At 48.6% G+C, this 20,549-nt stretch overlaps 1 protein-coding gene across 6 annotated transcripts in view; it reads right to left on the bottom strand.

Moving 5' to 3' along the window:
- The window catches only part of adat1 (adenosine deaminase tRNA specific 1), a 48,019-nt gene extending 31,807 nt beyond the window's left edge, over window positions 1-16,212 (bottom strand). For 2 of the 6 annotated variants that reach the window (XR_005461779.1, XM_038806408.1), the window contains exons 1-4: window positions 16,068-16,212; window positions 11,392-11,570; window positions 8,954-9,022; window positions 380-434 (exon numbers count right to left, since the gene is read on the bottom strand). Coding sequence is in view for 5 of the 6 variants with exons in the window: in XM_038806408.1 (XP_038662336.1) it covers window positions 380-434; window positions 8,954-9,022; window positions 11,392-11,570; window positions 16,068-16,120 (356 nt within the window). In the remaining variant the exon portion in view is untranslated. Of the gene's footprint in view, window positions 1-379; window positions 435-8,953; window positions 9,023-11,391; window positions 11,571-15,898; window positions 15,979-16,067 lie in introns of those variants that run through there. The other 4 variants (XM_038806405.1, XM_038806404.1, XM_038806406.1 and 1 more) reach the window with 3 other exon arrangements.
- Between the last annotated feature and the right edge of the window lie 4,337 nt (window positions 16,213-20,549).

Here is a 20,549-nt window from a genome sequence, read left to right as displayed (position 1 = left end):
GACATAGGGATAATGTGCAAACTCCACAGTCACCCCAGGCCAGAATCGAACCCGAGTATCTGGCGCTGTGAGACAGCAGCGTTAACCACTGTGCCACCCTATTTTTGTATTCACAAGATCCACTTGAAATGTCTCCCTGCAGAGTGGATTACCAGTTAGGACACGACGTAGTCTCATAGGCATCCATTTAGGTAATAATTCAACATATTTAAAAACAACGGTAATTTTATTTTTAATACAAGGCATTTCCTCTAGTTCTTTCCCATGTAACAGGTACGTTCAATTTTATAGTTTAATAAAACTGTAGGCAGAATAACTTACAAAGAACTCAGTACAAGTTTTGTTTACTTTGCGGACATTCTGTTGCTAGAATTCTCACCTCAGGAACCCACGTCGAGCAGTCACCTCAGCGTGGCTGTCATTAACCACATTACCTAGAAAATAGATTTCGAAAATATGAAACATATATGGGAGAACAATGCAGCACAAATCAATACATTTCTATGTTCAAAAACATCAGCGGGGCAGCACGGCGGTGCAGTGGTTAGCACTGCTGCCTCAGGGCGCTGAGGACCCGGGTTCAATCCCGGTCCCAGGTCACTGTCCATGTGGATTTTGCACATTTTCCCCGTGTCTGCGTGGGTCTCAACCCCACCAACCCAAAAAGATGTTCGGGGTAGGTGAATTGGCCACACTAAATTGCCCCTTCATTGGAAAAACAAGAATTGGGTATTCTAATTCATTTTAAAAACATCAGCTTTGAATTTTGTGATTAACCTTCGGACATGTTACCATCAAGTCCGAGCCAATCGGTCAGAGTTCATTGGTTGGTTCTGATTGGTTGGAAGTTAGAAATGTGGCTGGCACTTGCAATGAGATCTAAATGGCATATCCATTAGACACCAACTACTTCTGTAACCTGACCAGCTATGCCTTCTGCTCTCCGTTCCATTACAATTTCAGAACATGACAGGCCACTCACTCCATGGCCTCCCATTCTTCACTGTTCTACAGTGCCAGTCCTTCTCCGTTTATGGGTTTTGCTACTTTTTGCCTCCGACAACATCTTGCCATTTCAAGTAGCAAGACTGCTCTGGGCTATTGCAGCTGTCCTGGGCTCTTTTGCAGGAAGGGATAAGGAAGTATAATTGATACAGTTCTTATACACAGTGGCACTGCAGTTGGTGTAGGAGCCTCTCACAAATACTTATGTAAACTACAGTAAAATTCTTGATAAGTCGAATCCCAGGCCAAATTACTGTTAAGCGGGGCATCGTAATAGTCAAGGAGGCGGCATTTCCAAATGAATGTAGTTCTTTCTAACCGGATATATATACACAGTATATGTAAAAAAAACAAGATTCAGATGCCGCATGAAATAACAATAAAGTAGTAAATGTGTGAGAAAGTCTTAAAAAATTTGTTCGCACCATACAATGAGCTGACATTTCAAAAGGCTGAGAGCTCCATAGAATCCTTACAGTGCAGAAGGAGGCCTGTTTGCCTATCAAGTCTACACCGACCCTCTGAAAGAGCACTCAACCTACTCCTACACCTCCACCCTATCCCCATAACCCCACCTAACCGGCACATCTTTGGACACGAAGGGGCAATTTAGCGTGGCCAAATAACCTAGTCTGTACATCTTTGGACCATGGGAGGAAACCAGAGAAGCCGGAGGAAACCAATGCAGACGTGGGGAGAACATGCCAACTCCACACAGACAGTCACTTTTTTTTAAAATTTAGAGTACCCAATTAATATTTTCCAATTAAGGGGCAATTTAGCGTGGCCAATCCACCTACTCTGCACATCTTTGGGTTGTGGGGGTGAAACCCACGCAAACACGGGGAGAAGGTGCAAATTCCACACGGACAGTGACCCATAGCCAGGATCGAACCTGGGACCTCAGCGCTGTGAGGCTGCAGGGCTAACCCACTACGCCACCGTGCTGCCCCACACAGACAGTCACCCACGCCAGAATTGAACTCAGATCCCTGGTGCTGTGAGGCAGCAGTGCTAACCGCTGGGCCACCATGCCCCCCGTAATTCGCTCCAGAAAACTCCATAATCTTTTTCTGCTTTGTGTGCTGTTTTAGGACCTTCATGATACAGTCTGCCATGTCTCCAATACATCCAAACATGTTTTTGGTGTTTTCGAGCTGCAGTGTGAAATTCCAGACCATCTTGACTGCCTTTGCAGCATGGCTAGGGAAACCGGCTGGGCATTCAGAGCTTAGCCATGGTGTTGGGAGCCAAAGACAAAACATGCATCAAAAATGCTGAAGATCATCCAGATATTGTTAGCCTCACGCTGTCTAGGTAATGTTTCGACATTCACAAAGCAATGTGGCTCCTTGGATTTTCCTATCATAAGAAGTGGTAGCTTTTTGCTGCCATTCATGTAAGCTCAGACCATAGCAGTGACCGTTCTTTGCTGCACTTTCCACCATTACATGTTTCACCTTCAAGCATCAAAGAGTGGTCTGTCAAAAGATAGTTCAGCTTAATCCACACTAAAAGTGTCTCTTGGTAACCACCGTCCTCTCACCACTTACCACGCAGAAGACAATGCCATGCCTGGTCTCAAATTGGTCTAGCCATTCACTCAGGTGAATTCCATGCGGCCCAACCTCTTTGCCAGGGCAATACCCCTTTCCTGGAGGGCTGGACCAGAGATTGAAATGTTTTCTGCTTAGCAGAGCTTAAAAGTCAGGATAGGCCACATTCTCATCCTCTTCCATGCTGGAGAAAATGCGTGTTTGACAAACTCTTTCAAGATGTTCACCTTGTGTTTCATAATGGTGGACAAACTCAGTGGTGAAATTTCTCATTCCGTTGCAACTTCCGCTTTTAACTTCGCGTCACTTTTTTCCACTTGCTGTATCAACCTCACCTTTCTCTCAGTGATAGCATTTTTAACCTTCGCACAGGTTTAGGCACATCCTTTCACAGGGAGATCGCAATGTCAAATGACAGCTTGCCCAGTGCTACATAATTTTGGGTCTTTGTATCATCTAACTCTGCTCTGATTGCTCAGTGCAGTCAAAAGACAGGTTAAGCTAATCCAGAGTTAGCAATGTGGAATTTAGGCTTATCACAGACACCATCCTATTCAATTTGCTATTCTCCTGATGAGAATGGTTGACGGAATCAACATAACTGGAATTTAGCGTCATTTGGGTTTGACTTGATCTGATTTTGCTGTAGTTTGATACTTGGCATGGCAAGCAAGAAAAAGTAATTTATCTTTAATAGATAAATCCCTCAAGGAAATTACACTCTGTTTAGATTCCAGTGTGTGATGGTCCTCGGCTTGTAGGTCTTGGCTTGTAGATAGATTGATTTACATGCTCTGCCAGTATTTGTTCAGCATCCTGAAATCCCGTAAAAATGTAGAAAAGTAGAAACTTTTCCCCAAGGACTTTGCTCAAACTTCCAAGCCCAAATTCTGTATTGCACTAAGTTTCACTTCATCCATCACTCCTTTGCTGGCAAACTTCACTGGCTTCCTGTACCCCAGAGTGTTGAATTCAAAATCTTCTTAATAAATCTATATATTTGTTGTATTCATCTGTTAAATGAGGGTGGAGAAAATGCCTGATTGTCAAACTGTTCAAGATGTTCGTCTTGCGTTTCACAATGGTGGACAAACTCAATGGTGAAATCTCCCACTCCTTTGCGATGTCCAATTTCCACTATGTGCCATGGTTCTCCACTTGTTGCATCGACTTCACTTTTTCTCCAATAACTCCATCCTAATTCTATAATGTCCCCTAGTCTTCTCACTCCTAGCATTTCTCACTTGGTGGTAAATCTTCAAGAATCCCTGATGCAAAGCTCTATATTCTCATTTCTTTCCTCCCCACCTTTAAAAGCATACCAAAATTTACAATTTTGACAATGTATCTGAGCACGTCTAATTCACCCACTACTTTATAGTCCATTCTCTCTTACATAAAAACACTTTGGAATGTCTACTCAATGTCTGGGTGTTGTTCAATGCTTCCTTCCATTGGTGTAGTTGAGATGAACTTTGCAAAAGAATACTGGAGCTATATGGCCCAAAGATAGTAAATATAAATGAGTCCTGTTCCTCTATTACCCCTGTGCGCGCTGATCCACATTGGCTCCCAGTCAAGCAACGTTTTGATTTTAAAATTCTCATCCTTGTTTTCATCATTGATGGCTGTGCCTTCAGTTGCCCAGCCCCCTACCTCTGGAATACTTTCCCTATACCTCTGTGCTATACTTTTCTTCTGTCAGAAACTCTTTAATACCTACCTCATTAACCAATCTTTCGACCATTTGACCTAATTCTCCTTATGTGGCTTGATGTCCTATTTTGATTTATAATGCTCCTGTGAAGTAGCTTTGGATCTTCCATTAGATTAAAGGCACTATATGAATGAAAGATCCCCACCCCCAAGAACTGTAAGAAGATCAACGACCTTCACCGGGCCGCAAGGTTAGGTTGGCCATTGGCCCCAGGCATCTGTCTACGCCTGCGCCGCACCGCGCCCCCCCCCCCCCCCCCCCCCCCAACCTCCCGCGCAATTAAAGAAGAGTGCGGCTCACAATACCCTCTGAGTCCCCACAGGAGAAGTTGCCGTTGGCCCACAACAAACAACAGGGAGCCCTGACATCAGAATCCTCAGCCCCTACAAGGAATGGGCCCTGGAGGTCGCGGGGGTGTCGAGAACAGATTGGTCACCAATGTAGAGGTTGGAGTAGGACGCAGAAGTGAGGATCCACCAGGCCCCCACCCAGTTGACCTGTCACACGTGAGCTGTTAATGCCAGGCTGAATGATCTGTCCCTCTCACTGACCACATGATCATTCTCCTGCAGGATCTGCATCCGATGATGCCGGCCCATCAGAGATAGTCCCCCCACTCCCCTCTGCCTCCCAAGAGAACACCCCGGAGGGGATCTCCGAGGAGACCACCATATTTGCGTCACAGCTGTTATCCCTACCCTCCACCAGCGCAGAGACACACACCTTGCTGGGCAAACGTAGTGGACTTCTGGGGCACAATATGATGGGCACCACACAGTTGCTGATGGACATCAGGTGGATACAGGAATCTCCGGGGGAGACAGCAATCGGGGTCTACTGGATCGCAGGGCCCAGTTGGGTCCCAGTTAGATGCTGAGCCTCTGGACCAGGTTTACCCGGAGCTGCTGCAGACGATAGGGTGCGGATGTGAGATTCACAGGGGCTGTCGGCAATACTCCAGAAGGTCCATAGCCAACTGGAGGCGTCCCAAAGGCCATGGGCGCAGGAGATGGCGTTGACAATGCATGGCAACGAGGCCAACAAAGCTAGGCTGGCGACTGCAGTGGACAGCCTGGTGCACGATGTTGGCAGCGTGAGTGGAGGTGTCATAGCTTGGCTCAGTCAGTGACAGTCATGGCTGAGGGTCTCAGCAGCATGTCCAGTCACTGGGGGGTGTGTCCCAGTCCCAGGTGGACTTGAGGAGCTGCGGAGCATGTCCCAGTCTCAGAGGGCATTGCCAAGGAACTCCACAGCATGTCGCAGTCACTGGGGGATGTGTCCTGGTCTCAGGTGGACCTTGCCAGGTACTTCAGAGCATGTCTGAGGAACATTGGCAAGGACATCAGCATCATGGTGCAAACAGTGGAGATCCGCCAGGGTTGGCAGAGCCATGTGACGCAGGGGCATCCGGAGCTCAATCCAGCTGCCCCTCTGTTCTGAGGTGTCTCAAGGGCCCTACGGGTACAGACCAGGAGGAGGAACTGGGTACCAACCTGGAGTCACCCTATGTGGTGGTGACAGAGGGCACCAGCTCCCAAGTCTTCCACCTCCGAACAACGGCGCGTCTCAAGAGTCAGCCTCCAGGACAGGGTGGCATGGCGAAGCACGTGCTGCCAGCAAGTGGGGCGGAGCCCTTCAGCCCCAGGGCCCACAAAGTCGGCCACCAGGGGCATCAAAGGCCACGGGACGATGAAAGCAGCAGGCTGCCCCCACCTCTGATGGGCACCTATGAATGGGTGCGTTGGTTGGAAGGGGAGGGGGTGAGATGATAGACAAAGACACAGCCTATAAAAAGCGGGCCTCCCTGGCGCTCTGGGTATTCTGGACCCAGCCGCTACCTCCAACCTCCGGCTTGTCCTGCGGGTCCTCCCTGGGCTCATCTTCCAACCCCTCCTGGTCCGGTGCCTTCTCGGAGATGGCCGCATGTTCCTCCCCCTCCACCATATCGCCCCGCTGCTGTGCCAGGTTCGTGAGGGCACAGCAGACCACCACAAAACGGGGGACCCTCTGGGGGATGTACTGCAGGGCACCACCAGAACAGTTGAGGCATTGGAATTGCATTTTGAGCAGTCTGGTGCAACGCTCAATGACAGCCCGGGTGCCCACATGGGCTTCGTTATATCAGGTCTCCGCATCGATCACCGGCCACCATACTAGCGTCATTACCCAGGTCCTAATCCCACAAGAGCCAACTGGCTATCCTGGGGTGGACCTCAAAGAGATTGGGATTTCTGACCGCCTCAGTTTGTCGCTATCATGCACACCCCCGGGGAAGCATGCACACAAGTGCATGATCCTCACATGGACAACCTCTGATCGCAGGAATGTCCCCAGTGCTGAGGCCCAGTTACTGGGTGTTTGGATTTTGGCTGCTGTGTCTGTGGTGTTGAGGCCTCCAGTATTCAGGTAAAGTGTCCAGGCCTCACGGTCTGATTAGGATGCTGGGCAATAATGCCCAACCACGACATGTCACACCTATCCATGGGAATCCACAGCTGTGAAGTGCTCTCTTTACTACAATTGCCAATTTCCTATTAGACATAGCCTTCAGCTATGTGCCCAGAGGCCGCCACGGTCCATGGGGGTTATGGGTGGTCATTGGGGCAGATAGGTAGGAGCTGGAGTTGCCTCCATTATGAAACATTGCCCCCCCCTCCCCCTGCCCAGAGGCAACCCACTCCCAAGCCCTGGGGCAGCAACCTCATCGAAGATGGCAACTCACCTCCTCGGATCCCCGCAGCAGCCATTCCGCCAACTTCACATTGGCGCCCACGTGACTGCTTGCTGGGGAGGCAGTTAGATCACGGGAGGCCGTTAGATAGGAGGTTGTTTCCATTAATGCATTTTGGAAGGTCTAACACAGGTGGGGAATATACAGTGAATGGTAGAACCCTCAAGAGTATTGACAGTCAGAGAGATCTTAGTGTACAGATCCACAGGTCACTGAAAGGGGCAACAGAGCTAGAGAAGGTAGACAAGAAGGCATACGGCATGCTTGCCTTCATTGGCTGGAGCATTGAGTATAAAAATTGGCAAGTCATGTTGTAGCTGTATAGAATTTTAGTTAGGTCAGACTTGGAGTATAGTGTTCAATTCTGGTCGCCACACTACCAGAAGGATGTGGAGGCTTTAGAGAGGGTGCAGAAGAGATTTACCAGGATGTTGCCTGGTATGGGAGGCATTAGCTATGATGAGAGGTTGAATAAACTTGGTTTGTTCTCACTGGAACGAAGGAGGTTGAGGGGCGACCTGATAGAGGTCTACAAAATTATGAGGGGCATAGACAGAGTGGATAGTCAAGAGATTTTTTCCCAGCGTAGAGGGGTCAATTACTAGGGGGCATAGGTTTAAGGTGCGAGGGCGAGGTTTAGAAGGGATATACGAGGTATGTTTTTTTACACAGAGGGTAGTGGGTGCCTGGAACTTGCTGCCGGAGGAGGTGGTGGAAGCAGGGACGATAGTGACATTTAAGGGGCATCTTGACAAATACATGAATAGGATGGGAACAGAGGGATACGGACCCCGGAAGTGTAGAAGATTTTAGTTTGGATGGGCAGCATGGTCGGCGCAGGCTTGGAGGGCCGAAGGGCCTGTTCCTGTGCTGTACTTTTCTTTGTTCTTGTTCTTCGTTAACGGTATGGAGGTTGCCTTTAATTGGTGACTATTGGTTTCTTGGCATGCCGTGGGGGGTTCGGTTCTCACCTACAGGGACGGGCTGATTAGATCGCAAACCAATCGGCACCTGGTGTATTTCACGATTTTGGCCTCTTGCGATCTGATGGCCACGTCGCACTCTCGCTCAAGCGCGATGCGGCCGTTAAATCGCGCCCTTATTTTTGATTTCTGGTTTAAAACTTAAAATGGGAGCTGCTCTTTTTTCATTGTTTTGCGAATCTAGCTTCGGTCTATTTGTAAAATTATTCAGTCATCTATAGTTTCTTGCTATCTAAGGAGGCACAAAAACGTGATGGGCATCCACTTGGCAATTTACCATTACCAAAATTAATTGTTTAGACCTGGGCTGTGCTTACCAAAGTATTCCAGACAGAGAAACAAATTTCAGCCCTTAAGAGATCTGGTCTGCTTTTTGGAAAGAGTGGTCAAGCCTTTTACACAAGAAAAAGATTTGAAAGAAAGCCCATTTTTTAGCAATCAGAAATCTGAAACTATCTCTGGAAAAACGCTAGATGCTGGGACATTGGAGCTTTAAAAATTATCCTTTGTTAGGAAAGGGTATCATGGCATATATGGAGCTAAGGCCGAGATGAGGTACAGATCAATCCTGATCTAACCGTTTGGCGAGCAGGCTCAACGGGCTAAGTGGCCTTCCCTTCCCCCGATCTTCTTTTGCTCCTACCCATTTCTTTGAAAATCAGAGAGCGCAATTTTTAAAAATAGACCTGGGTTGCATATGAAAATAATAGAATGCCATTTCATTATCATTCAACAGACGTAAATTTAAGCTATGAAATGTAAGTGTATGGATAAAATTACCACTGATTTAATTTCAGGAAGTACGATACTACAATAAATGCGAAAACTTCCATTGCTGTATTAAAAAGAACTTAGTAAATGAAATACAATTTTTACACTGTGACAAACAAGAGTACTGTTTAAATGTTATTCCAAAGGGGAGGTACCATTATATTGTCAATTCACCAACATTAGTACGTACCATCTTTGCTCATTTTTGTCTGTCCAATGCATTTTGATCCAGTTCCCATTGCAACAACTTCCAGGGCTACTGCAAGAAACACAGGTCCATCTTATAACACCTCCTATGACAATATTCCAAACATTCAAATGTGTTCAACAAAAAAGATTAGCAATAATGTCAATCATACAATGCAAAGTGATGTTATGCTAACTTTGTGAATGACACATGCTAATGTCAATGCTGCAAGGCAATTAAACATGGCATTAGTATTCTTCCTCTGACCTGGAAAACATTCTTTCCTCACTTAGGTTCATGAAAGTGTCACTCTCCATGCACAAATCGAAGGCAGTAACTCTCGCAATGTTCTATTTTTATCATTGAGGCACTAACGTCCTCACTTGATGTCCTAACCATGGACACTTATAAGAAACAACAAAGAGAAACAAGGAACCCTGTCTGTTTAAGCCCACCCAAACCCAGAGGTATATTATGATCAATCCAACTGGAATTAACAAACTGACCACATACTTGTAAAGAAAGCTGATCTTCATTGGTTGGTATAGTTCAGTACTGCATGAGGTGGTACATTTAGAGAACTGTACTTTTAAAGAAATTCACCACACTGGAAATGCTGAAATTCATGAGCTTCACATCAAACAAGTTATTAAGTTATTCAAAATTGTCAACATTATCTATTGGCTTTTGGTAATTGTCAGACAGGCTGCAAGGAGCAGCGGCATACAATAGCTAAATAAACTATTGCCAGCGGAAGTAATTTAGACAATTCCGGCCTAGTTTAGAGCAGCTGCAGTTCTCGAGCGGCACGGTGGCGCAGTGGTTAGCACTGCTGCCTCAAGGCACCGAGGACCCGGGTTCGATCCCAGCCCTGGATCACTGTCCATGTGAAGTATGCAGTCCCCCCCTATCTGCGTAGGTCTCACCCCCAAAACCCAAAGATGTGCAGGGTAGGTAGATTGGCCATGCTAAATTGCCCCTTAATTGGAAAAAAATTAATGGGTACACTAAATTAAAAAAAGAATGGCTGCAGTTCTGAAGCAAAAAATGATAAATAAGGTGGCTGTGTCAATCAACCTACAACAAGAAACTAAATCATGTCTTCCTAGCACAGTCAGGGTGTGAAGGTTGTGGTTAAGGCACATAAGAAAAGAGTGGAAAGCATTTTTCTGCCTCTAATCTTAACCTTCACACTTTTTTTATAGAATTGACAGTGCAGAAGGAGGCCATTCGGCCCATCGTGTCTGCACCGGCCCTTGGAAAGAGCACCCTACCCAAGCCCACACCTCCCCGTAACCCAGTAACCCCACCCAATTTTGGACACTAAGGGGTAATTTATCATGGACAATCCACCTAACCTGCACATCTTTGGACTGAGAGGAGAAACCGGAGCACTCGGAGGAAACCCGCGCAGACACGGGGAGAACGTGTAGACTCCACACAGACAGTGACCCAAGCTGGGATTCGAACCTGGGACCCTGGAGCTTTGAAGCAACTGTGCTAACCACTGTGCTACCGTGCTGCCCCCAACACTAAACATAATCAGGCTGAAACTCCTCCCATTGTTAACTCTATCATAGAATCCCTACAGGCAGAAGGAGGCCATTCGGCCCATCACGTCTGCACCAGACCTTGGAAAGAGCACCCTACTTAAGCCCACACCTCCACCCTATGCCTATAACCCAGTAACTCCATCTATACTTTTGGACACTTTGGGGCAAATTTGCATGGCCAGCCACCTAACCTGCACATCTTTGGACTGTGGGAGGAAACCAGAGCACCCGGAGGAAACCCATGCAAATGCGGGGAGAACAAGCAAACCCCACACAGTCACCCAAGGACGGATTTGAACCCGGGTCCCTGAAGCTATGAGGCGGCAAAGCTAACCACTGTACCACCTCTACTACTGAATTTTATCAAAAAATGACTTTGGGTATAAAATGGGATTTCCTTTTCAATACCTTCTCCGAATGTAAAAATGTACTCCGTGCTCCATGACCCAATTCTTCAATGTTGTTTTTAAAAAATGCAAGATAATTGATTTGAACCTCCAGCCAAATGTATTAAGTGCATTTGGGGAAACTGAAAAGGTTGTAGGGATTCCAAATACAATAGCTTTATTCTGATGCTGAACTTGAGTCTGTTACATTATTGACTTCTTCTTGCAGTGAAGAAAGAGATGATGGGAATTCAGAGCATTTAGGAAATTGTAGCTTTGTTCCCCCTTTTCAGTCTTCCTAGTAAATGTCAAGAAAGTGGAACGTGGCAGTGGGACATCATTAAAATCAGCAACTTTCTGTCAAAAGTTCAAAGATTATTAGTTTATTCTATTAGTTTATCAGCTTATCTATTGGACCAGTCAAAAATACCATAAATTTAAAATGCGCTTGTCAGAATCGTATACGCTTTGATAGGCAACAATAAATCTCCTACTTTCTTACCATCATTTCTCGCACTACTATAACATGGTTTTGTGCTGGACTTTTCCTCAACTTTTACCACAGCTGCAAGTAGTGCCCATTCTCCTCTGAGATCTGGCAGACCCGTCTTTGGTAGCTTGGTAGAATAATGTTTATAGCAAAGACTGGCAATTTCATCCGCTGTCCACATTGTGGGAATCCTTAAGGGAAACAGGAAAAAATGAGCTTTACACATGGAAACAGGTACGCTATAGATTAGACTAAATAATACTTTGTAAAGTGGAGAAGCTTTTCTCTTTCCTGTATGGGTGCATGGGTTATTCATGTAATAAACCAATCTACCTCTCTGAACTGCAATACTTCTGTAGAAAGGAAGTATTAGAAGGGATAACTGAAAACCTAGTCCAAAAGATAGGGTTTCAGTCAATTTATTAAGGTTTCAAACAGAAGTAAACTTCATTCAGTGGTAGAGGGGCCCTGACTGAAGACCCAAATATGCATGATTAAATAGAAAAGATTTAGAACGGAAGGAATGAGATTCTTCTTGATGCAAATTGAGAATGTGTGGAATTGTACTGGTATTAACAAAACCCTGAAAATTCAAGATCAGGTTAGATAGGTGGATGAAGGAAAAGCAATTAAGGGATATGGGAACAGGACTATAAATACGATTGAAGCAATTTGTTTACAATCAGGGTAAATAGACAGGCTGATTGGGCTAAAAGGCCTGTTTACGTGCTATAATTTTTATGTATACCCCAATAGAGGTAGAAAGGTGTAGCGAGGGAACTTAAGAGTAAGATCAAGATTGCTGCCACCAATGGTGGGCGAAGAGCCAGTCAGTAAACTTTGGAGTGAAGAGGGGGTACAAGGCCAAAGGATACTGCAGGGTGGGGGAAGGTCATGAATAAAGTTGAGGACTTTAAATTTAAGAAATTAATGCAGGTGAGCAAGGATGGGGATGGCGGGTGAGTGGAATAAAGTACAAGACAGAATGTAATTCTGAATTAAAGAATAGGCAGCTGAGAATGAGGGCACCAAAATAATCAAACCAAGAGTTAACAAAAGGACAGATAAGTATTTCAAAGGTAGCAGGGCTGAGGTAGAAAATAGAAATGTATGTTCTTGATTGTGGATGTGGAGATTGAAACTCAATTTCCGATCAGAACACCCAAGGTCTCAAAACTGGATATCCTGCTTGCACTTCTGTACATTTCCACAATTTTAATCAGTACATGTTGAAGAGAAAGGTAGAGATGCAACACGTCTCAGGGGAGAACTTTAGGGTCTAGGCAGCTCAATGTTGGAAATAATAAAATTGTGGATGTTCAAGAGGAATGCTAAGATCTTGGAGGGTTGCAAGGCGGGCAAGGGTTACAGAGATAGGGAGGTTATGGAAGGATTTGGAAACAAAGTTGGGACTTTTAAAATTAAGACATTGCCAGGTTGGGAGCCAATGTAGGTGACCCAACATGGGGCTAATCAGTGGTGCGTGGTAGGACACATGCAGCAGTTTTGGATGAGTTTGAATTTATGGACAGTCAAGGTTGGGAGTCAGGCCAAGAGAGTGGTGAAATAGTTAAATCAAAAAATAGCAAAGCCATGGGCGAGGGTCCCAGCAGGGGATGAGATGAGGCAGGTGCAGTCATTAGATGTTGCTGAGTTGGAAGTAGATGGTCTTGAGTATGCAGATATGTAGTCAGAATCTCATCCAGTGTAACACCAGACTGTCTGCTTTAGCTTCAGGCAGCTGCCAGAGAGAGGCAGAATTGATGGCTAGGAGACACTGCAGTCTTGACTGTTAGAATTCTTCAGTACGGAACTTTTACATGAAGTCAGTCACACAGCAATCAGTTTGAACCATTGTGCAAGTTTACTTCAGGTCAAATTATCTAGACAGTGGTTTATTCAAGCAAGGCCATTTGGCATAGCCTCAGAATAACATTGTGGGTTTGCTCCCCAGATTCATTCCTCCATCTCATGAGAGTATGTTCAGTGCAAACACTATGGGTATGGCACGAAGCCAGAAAATGATCTGCATAACTTATCCCAGGTAACAGGACATGTCAGTGTGAAGACTCAAAATCGTTATCCTGTTAGAACACTACCACAACTGGAACATTTATTTTTGAGATTTACACTAGTGAAGTAAAACAAAAATCAATTTTTGTTAATTCTTATTCCACGCAATCAATTCTTTATTGAACTACATCTAAAGTGGAGGCTGCAACTGGACAAGCCCATACACCTCTCCACCTCCCTCTCCTCCATCCCACACACCCCTCCACCTCCCTCTCCTCCATCCCACACACCTCTCCACCTCCCTCTCCTCCATCCCACACACCCCTCCACCTCCCTCTCCTCCATCCCACACACTCCTCCGCCTCATTGCCCCGGATCACAACCCACCACCCCCTTACCCATCCAACAATGCACCGAGACCTGTTCACCCCAGAGGAGATGCTATTCTGAATATAGGTTAAAGTTCATTAATATTGCTCCCCTCGACTCGTCACAGCGGGTCGCCGCCAGACTCCCTGTCCCCCACTGTCCCAACCCCGCCCCCCTCCGTTCCAACCCCACCCCCATCTGTTCCAACCCCACCCCCCTCCGTTCCAACCCTGCCCCCCTCCGTTCCAACCCCACCCCCATCTGTTCCAACCCCACCCCCCTCCGTTCCAACTCCAACGCCCTCCGTCCCAACACTCAGGCCCCCCGTCCCAACCCCACCCCCCTCCGTCCCAACCCCAACCCCTCTGTCTCATCTCCCTCCCCCCTCCGTCCCAACCCCATCCTGCCCCATCCCAACCCCCACCCCCCTCCGTCCCAACCCCCACCCCCCTCCGTCCTAACCCCACCTCCCTCCGTCCCAACCCCACCCCCCTCCATCTCATCCCCACCCCCTCCATCTCATCCCCACCCCCTCCATCTCATCCCCACCCCCCCTCTGTCCCATCCTGCCCCCCTACCCCGCCACCCACACATCCCCACCCATCCATCCCCATCCCCCTCCATCCCCCGCTCTCACGCCCCGCTCCCCCACCCAACCCCCCCAACACCACCCCACGGCCCCCACCCAACACCGTCCAACACCCATCCCACCACCCCACCCCACTCACCCCACCCCCCCACTACTCACCCCACCCCCCCACTACTCACCCCACCCCCCCACTACTCACCCCCCCCACTCACCCCACCCCCCCCCACTACTCACCCCACCCCCCCACTACTCACCCCACCCCCCCACTACTCACCCCACCCCCCCCACTCACCCCACCCCCCCCCACTCACCCCACCCCCCCCCACTCACCCCACCCCCCCCCCACTCACCCCACACCCCCCCCACTCACCCCAACCCCCCCCACTCACCCCAACACCCCCCCACTCACCCCAAACCCCCCCCCACTCACCCCAACCCCACCCCCACTCACCCTAACACACCCCCCCCACTCACCCTAACACCCCCCCTCACCTAACCCCCCCCCACTCACCCTAACCCCCCCCACTCACCCTAACCCCCCCCCCCCACTCACCCTAACCCCCCCCCACTCACCCTAACCCCCCCCCACTCACCTAACCCCCCCCCCCCACTCACCCTAACCCCCCCACTCACCCTAACCCCCCCCCACTCACCCTAACCCCCCCCCCACTCACCCTAACCCCCCCCCCACTCACCCTAACCCCCCCCCCACTGACCCTAACCCCCCCCCCCACTGACCCTAACCCCCCCCCACTGACCCTAACCCCCCCCCACTCACCCTAACCCCCCCCCCACTCACCCTAACCCCCCCCCACTCACCCTAACCCCCCCCCCACTCACCCTAACCCCCCCCCCACTCACCCTAACCCCCCCCCCACTCACCCTAACCCCCCCCCCCACTCACCCTAACCCCCCCCACTCACCCCAATCCCAATCCCCACTCACCCCAATCCCCACTCACCCCAATCCCCCCCCCACTCACCCCAATCCCCCCCCCACTCACCCCAATCCCCCCCCCCACTCACCCATCCCCGAACACTCCATCCCCCCACCCTGCCAATCCCCCACTCCCCTCCCATCCCCCCCACACCCCTCCCATCCCCCCCACACCCACCCCGCCAATCCCCCCCACACCCCCCCCGCCAATCCCCCCCACACCCACCCCGCCAATCCCCCCCACACCCACCCCGCCAATCCCCCACACCCACCCCGCCAATCCCCCACACCCACCCCGCCAATCCCCCACACCCACCCCGCCAATCCCCCACTCTCCTCTCATCCCCCACCCCCCAAACACCCCTCCATCTCCCACCGCCCGACCCCACCCCCATCCCCCCGACCCCACCCCCATCCCCCCCACCCCACCCCCATCCCCCCCACACACACCATTAACCACACACCCTCCATCCCCCACCCCCATCAACCACACCCTGCCCCCGACATCCTGCCCACCACCACACCCTGCCCCAACCCCAACCCCCCAAACAATCCCCCCCTTAACCAATCCCCCAATTCCCCCTGCCCCCAACCAATCCCCGCCGCCCGCACCTGGTACGGCTGCTTCCGAGCCTATGCGCATGCGCCGTGGAGCGACTCCACGGCACATGCGCAGACACCCTGGTCTGCGGCAGCCACCGCGGGCCGGACATTCCCGGGCGGTTGGTCATCTGTCTGGGGAGCTTCGGAAAAACTATGGCGTCGTTTTGTACATAAATACCTCTCCCGCACCAAGTGGGTGTGAGCTCTGGCCCATTCACTGCCGCATGGCATATAACAAAAACCCTCTTTGTTCCATCATTAACCGGCTGTTTACTCCAACTAAAGCCAGGAAAGACCCACAAACTGAGGGGGAAAAGCAGGAAGAGTTTGAAATGTCCGCGTGCTGGTCTGAAGCAGGAGCTGCAGCTCAGACCAAACTAACCAGTCCATCAATGTGAAATACTGCTGATGCTGGAAACTGAAATACAGCCAATAAATGCTGCAAAAACTCAGCCCTTCTGCACCATTTGTGAAAAGAGAAACTGAGTTAACGTTTGGGGTCTGACTCCACTCATTTCCACATTTTACTGTTCATAATAATCTTTATTGTCACAAGTAAGCTTACATTCACACTGCAATGAAGTTACTGTGAAAAGTCCCTGGTCGCCACACTGGTGCCTGTTCGGGTACACAGAGGGAGAATTCAGAATGTCCAATTCACCTAACGACACGTCATTCGGGACTTGGAGGAAACCGGAGCACCCGGAGGAAACCCACGCAGACACGGGGAGAACCTGCATGGGGATCTGTATTCCGAAAACCCACTGCTGTGAGAAAAAAGCTAATTTTAAATGGTGTGTTTGAAATATTGCCTTTCTTGCAGAGTATCCGTTGATCTGGATAATCACATCGTGACCACCCAGCTGCTCCAAACATAATGTTTTACCTTCGGCACTTCACACGGGTGAATCCAGTGAACGTATATTTACGGTTTATTTAAATATGCTGATCTGGATCATGCCCATTGAGGGTCTCGTCCAGTAGCAGGCCTGAGTTGGTGGCACTGGGAGGGTGGGGGGTGGATCCAAGGTTCTGGTGGCAAACCCGAGTTGGTGGCAGTGGCAGGAATGGGGTCCAGCTGAGTCCTCATGGCACGCCTAAGGGGGGGGGGGGGGGGAGAGAGATGATTTTGTGTATAGTATCCCGGCAAGCCCAGGCATTGTGTACGGCAAGCCTGGTGGGAGTGAGAGGGTCGACTGATTTAGTGTGGGAAAATGTTTGGAACAATGGTCATTTGAATGAGCATGGGTGAAGAGGTTTGTGAGAAGGGCCTCCAAGGGAAGGGAGTTTGACAAAAATGCTTGTGCATTAGGGAGCAGTGTGATGCATCTGGGAACAGTGCAGAACTTCAATAGAGAAACATGCACTGCGTTGACAGGGTCACCAAGAGGAGGCAGAGTGTAAGTTAAATATTTTATACATACAATGTTGCAATGGCGTGCTTTGTTTTTAGGGTAACTCTTGAATCTCCTTGACCATACCGACAATATGCACTTTAACATGCACTTTAAGGCATGTAAAATTGTCGGCTCCAACGCACCCCTCCCTGATGAGCTCAATGCATTCTATGCCCGCTTTGAAAAAGAGGTCAGCGAGAGCGAGCCCTCCACCCCAGAAGCTGTGGATTAACTTGTATCTGAGATCGCCACTGCAGACGTCAGAGCAGCCCTCTCGAAGGTCAACCCACGGAAAGCCACTGGCCCGGATGGGATACCCAGACGAGCACTCAGGTCTTGTGCGGATCAGCTGGCGGAGGTATTCACAGACATCTTCAACCTCCCTTTACACCAATCTGAGGTCCCTATCTGCTTCAAGAAGACGACCATCATCCCTGTACCAAAAAAAAGTCAAGCAGCATGCCTTAATGACTATTGTCCAGTGGCTCTGACATCCATCATCATGAAGTGCTTCGAAAGGTTAGTCGTGGCACAAATCAACTCCAGCCTCCCAGATTGCCTTGATCCACTACAGTTTGCCTACTGCTGCAACAGGTCCACAGCAGATGCCATCTCCATGGCCCTGCACTCTACCCTGGAACACCTAGATAACAAAGACACCTATGTCAGATTCCTATTTATCGACTACAGCTCAGCCTTCAAAACCATCATTCATACAAAACTCATCTCCAAACTCCATGGCCTTGGCCTTGGCTCCTCCCTCTGCGACTGGATCCTGAACTTTCTAACCCACAGACCACAATCAGTAAAGATAGGTAACAACACCTCCTCCACGATCATCCTCAACACCGATGCCCCACAAGGCTGTGTCCTCAACCCCGACTATACACCTTATACACCTACGACTGTGTGGCCAAATTCCCCTCCAACTCGATTTTCAAATTTGCTGACGACACCCCCGTAGTGGGTCGGATCTCAAACAATGACGAGACAAAGTATAGGAATGAGATAGAGAATCTGGTGAACTGGTGCAACGACAATAATCTCTCCCTCAATGTCAACAAAATGAAGGAGATTATCATCGACTTCAGGAAGTGTGGTGGAGAACATGCCCCTATCTACATCAATGGGAACGAAGTAGAAAGTGTCAAGAGCTTCAAGTTTTTAGGTGTACAGATCACCAACAGCCTGTCCTGGTACCCCCATGCCGACACTATAGTTAAGAAAGCCAACGGCTCTACTTTCCCAGAAGACTGAGGAAATTTGACATGTCAGCTACGACCCTCACCAATTTCTACAGATGCACCATAGAAAACATTCTTTCTGGTTGCATCACAGCTTGGTATTGAGCCTGCTCTACCCAAGACTGCAGGAAACTACAAAAGGTCGTGAATGTAGCCCAGTCCATCACGCAAACCAGCCACCCATCCATTGACTCTATCTATAATTCCCGCTGTCTCAGAAAGGCAGCCAGTATAATTAAGGACCCCACGCACCCCGGACATACTGTCTTCCACCTCCTTCCGTCAGGAAAAAGATACCAAAGTTTGAGGTCACACACCAACCGACTAAGAACAGTTTCTTCCTTACTGCCATCAGACTTTTGAATGGACCTACCTCGTATTAAGTTGACCTTTTCTCTACACTTTGCTATAACTGTAACATTATATTCTGCAGCCTCTCCTTCCTTCCCTATGTACGGTATGCATTGTTTGTACAGCATGCAAGAAACAATACTTTTCACTGTATACTAATACATGTGACAGTAATAAATCAAATCAAATCAAATCAAAAAATCCCTGAACTTCTGGTCAATAGTCTTGCCGGCACCACCACTCCACCCTGATCTTGTCAGAAAGCCCCCCCCCCCCCCCCCCCCCCCCGGACCCCTGCCATGGTCTTGCCAGCACCCGACCCTATTTTGTCCCCACAGAGTTTGGTACACTGGCTGGTTTTAATGAATGTAAAAATGTCAGATATATTGCATTATATGTAACTGGTGCAGTAAGGGTTAAAGGCCTGGGGCAGTCATATTTTTACAAGTCCTGGTTTGAAGGGTTGCTGGACTTTTTGGAGACAGGTGCAATTAAAGCATTGTAAAAGTGAGATCATAATTCATGGATATTGTTTGCTGAAGACGGGTGAATAGACTGCTTTATATTAAGAGGGTTCCCTGGGGAGCAGATAATTAGAGACATTGGCCGGAAGTCTCCGGTCATTGCAATTCAAATTTCTTGCCGGCAATGCACCCCTGCTGGTGGGTTTCACAGCAGCATGGGTTGGTTATAATGGAAAATCCTATTGACAGTCCGCAGGAAAATAGAATTCCGTCGCAAGGCCAAGAAACATGTGGCTGCCGGACCAGCTTCCCACCCATTGTATTTAGTTTTAGTGGGATGATGTACTTAATGGGAGGAGCCAGGAGCTGAAGTAGGCAGGTGTTAGTTTTTTCCAGTTTAGTCTTTAGATTGGGATGTGAACAGACAAGAACCTGTGGTCTCAATACAGTTCAGTTAAAGATCCGTCTGTGTCTTGAACAACAGTTTCTGAAAAGGCGGTCAGATTAAACAATAGTTTCAAACAGGCAAGAACCTGCCAGCTATTTCCTGGGGGGGGGGGGGGGGTATCTTTCTCAAAGTGGAGTATCCAAGCTATCTCTTTACAGCAAGTATTCCTGAGTCTGCTCAATGTATTTAGAAGTGGATGGTGACCTGAGATGATTTTGTTTGAGTGGAGATAAAGGTAGCAGTTAGGATTGTTTCATTGTATTGTTGAGCATTGTTTAACTGGGAAATGAAAGCTATTGCACTTATGATAAAGTTGGTAATACTGTGTTAGTAGTAAAGTTTATTTTAATATACGATATCCCTAACTGTGCGTGAAGTCACTCCTGGCGCAAAGTATCCTTTGCTCACTGTCTTACAAATTAAATAAGACATTGAGGTTTCTGTCTGGTATCCTAGCAACTGTTGGGGTCTGGTCCAGGATCGCATTAGGTAGATAATAGGTCACTGGGCGCAATTCTCCTAAAGGATTTCTAAGTGTGGTAGCGGGCGGAAACTGCCGCGAGCTTCCCAGCGCTCAGCCGAGTGAGGCCAGCAATGCTCTTCAACGTTAATTGGTTCACTTAACGAGCCTGCAAATGAAGGCTCGCCAACCAATTCACCGGCACCATACTCGACAGCTCCCCCGTTAACTAGGTCGAGCAGTACTTAAGCAGCACTTGCTCAGCCAACCCCAGCCAGCTCGCAACAATGGTGCCC

Source organism: Scyliorhinus canicula, chromosome 9, assembly GCF_902713615.1.
Source record: "Scyliorhinus canicula chromosome 9, sScyCan1.1, whole genome shotgun sequence".
NCBI classification, from domain to species: domain Eukaryota; kingdom Metazoa; phylum Chordata; class Chondrichthyes; order Carcharhiniformes; family Scyliorhinidae; genus Scyliorhinus; species Scyliorhinus canicula.
Note: the sequence above shows the minus strand (reverse complement) of the source record. Positions and strands in the feature narration are given on the sequence as shown.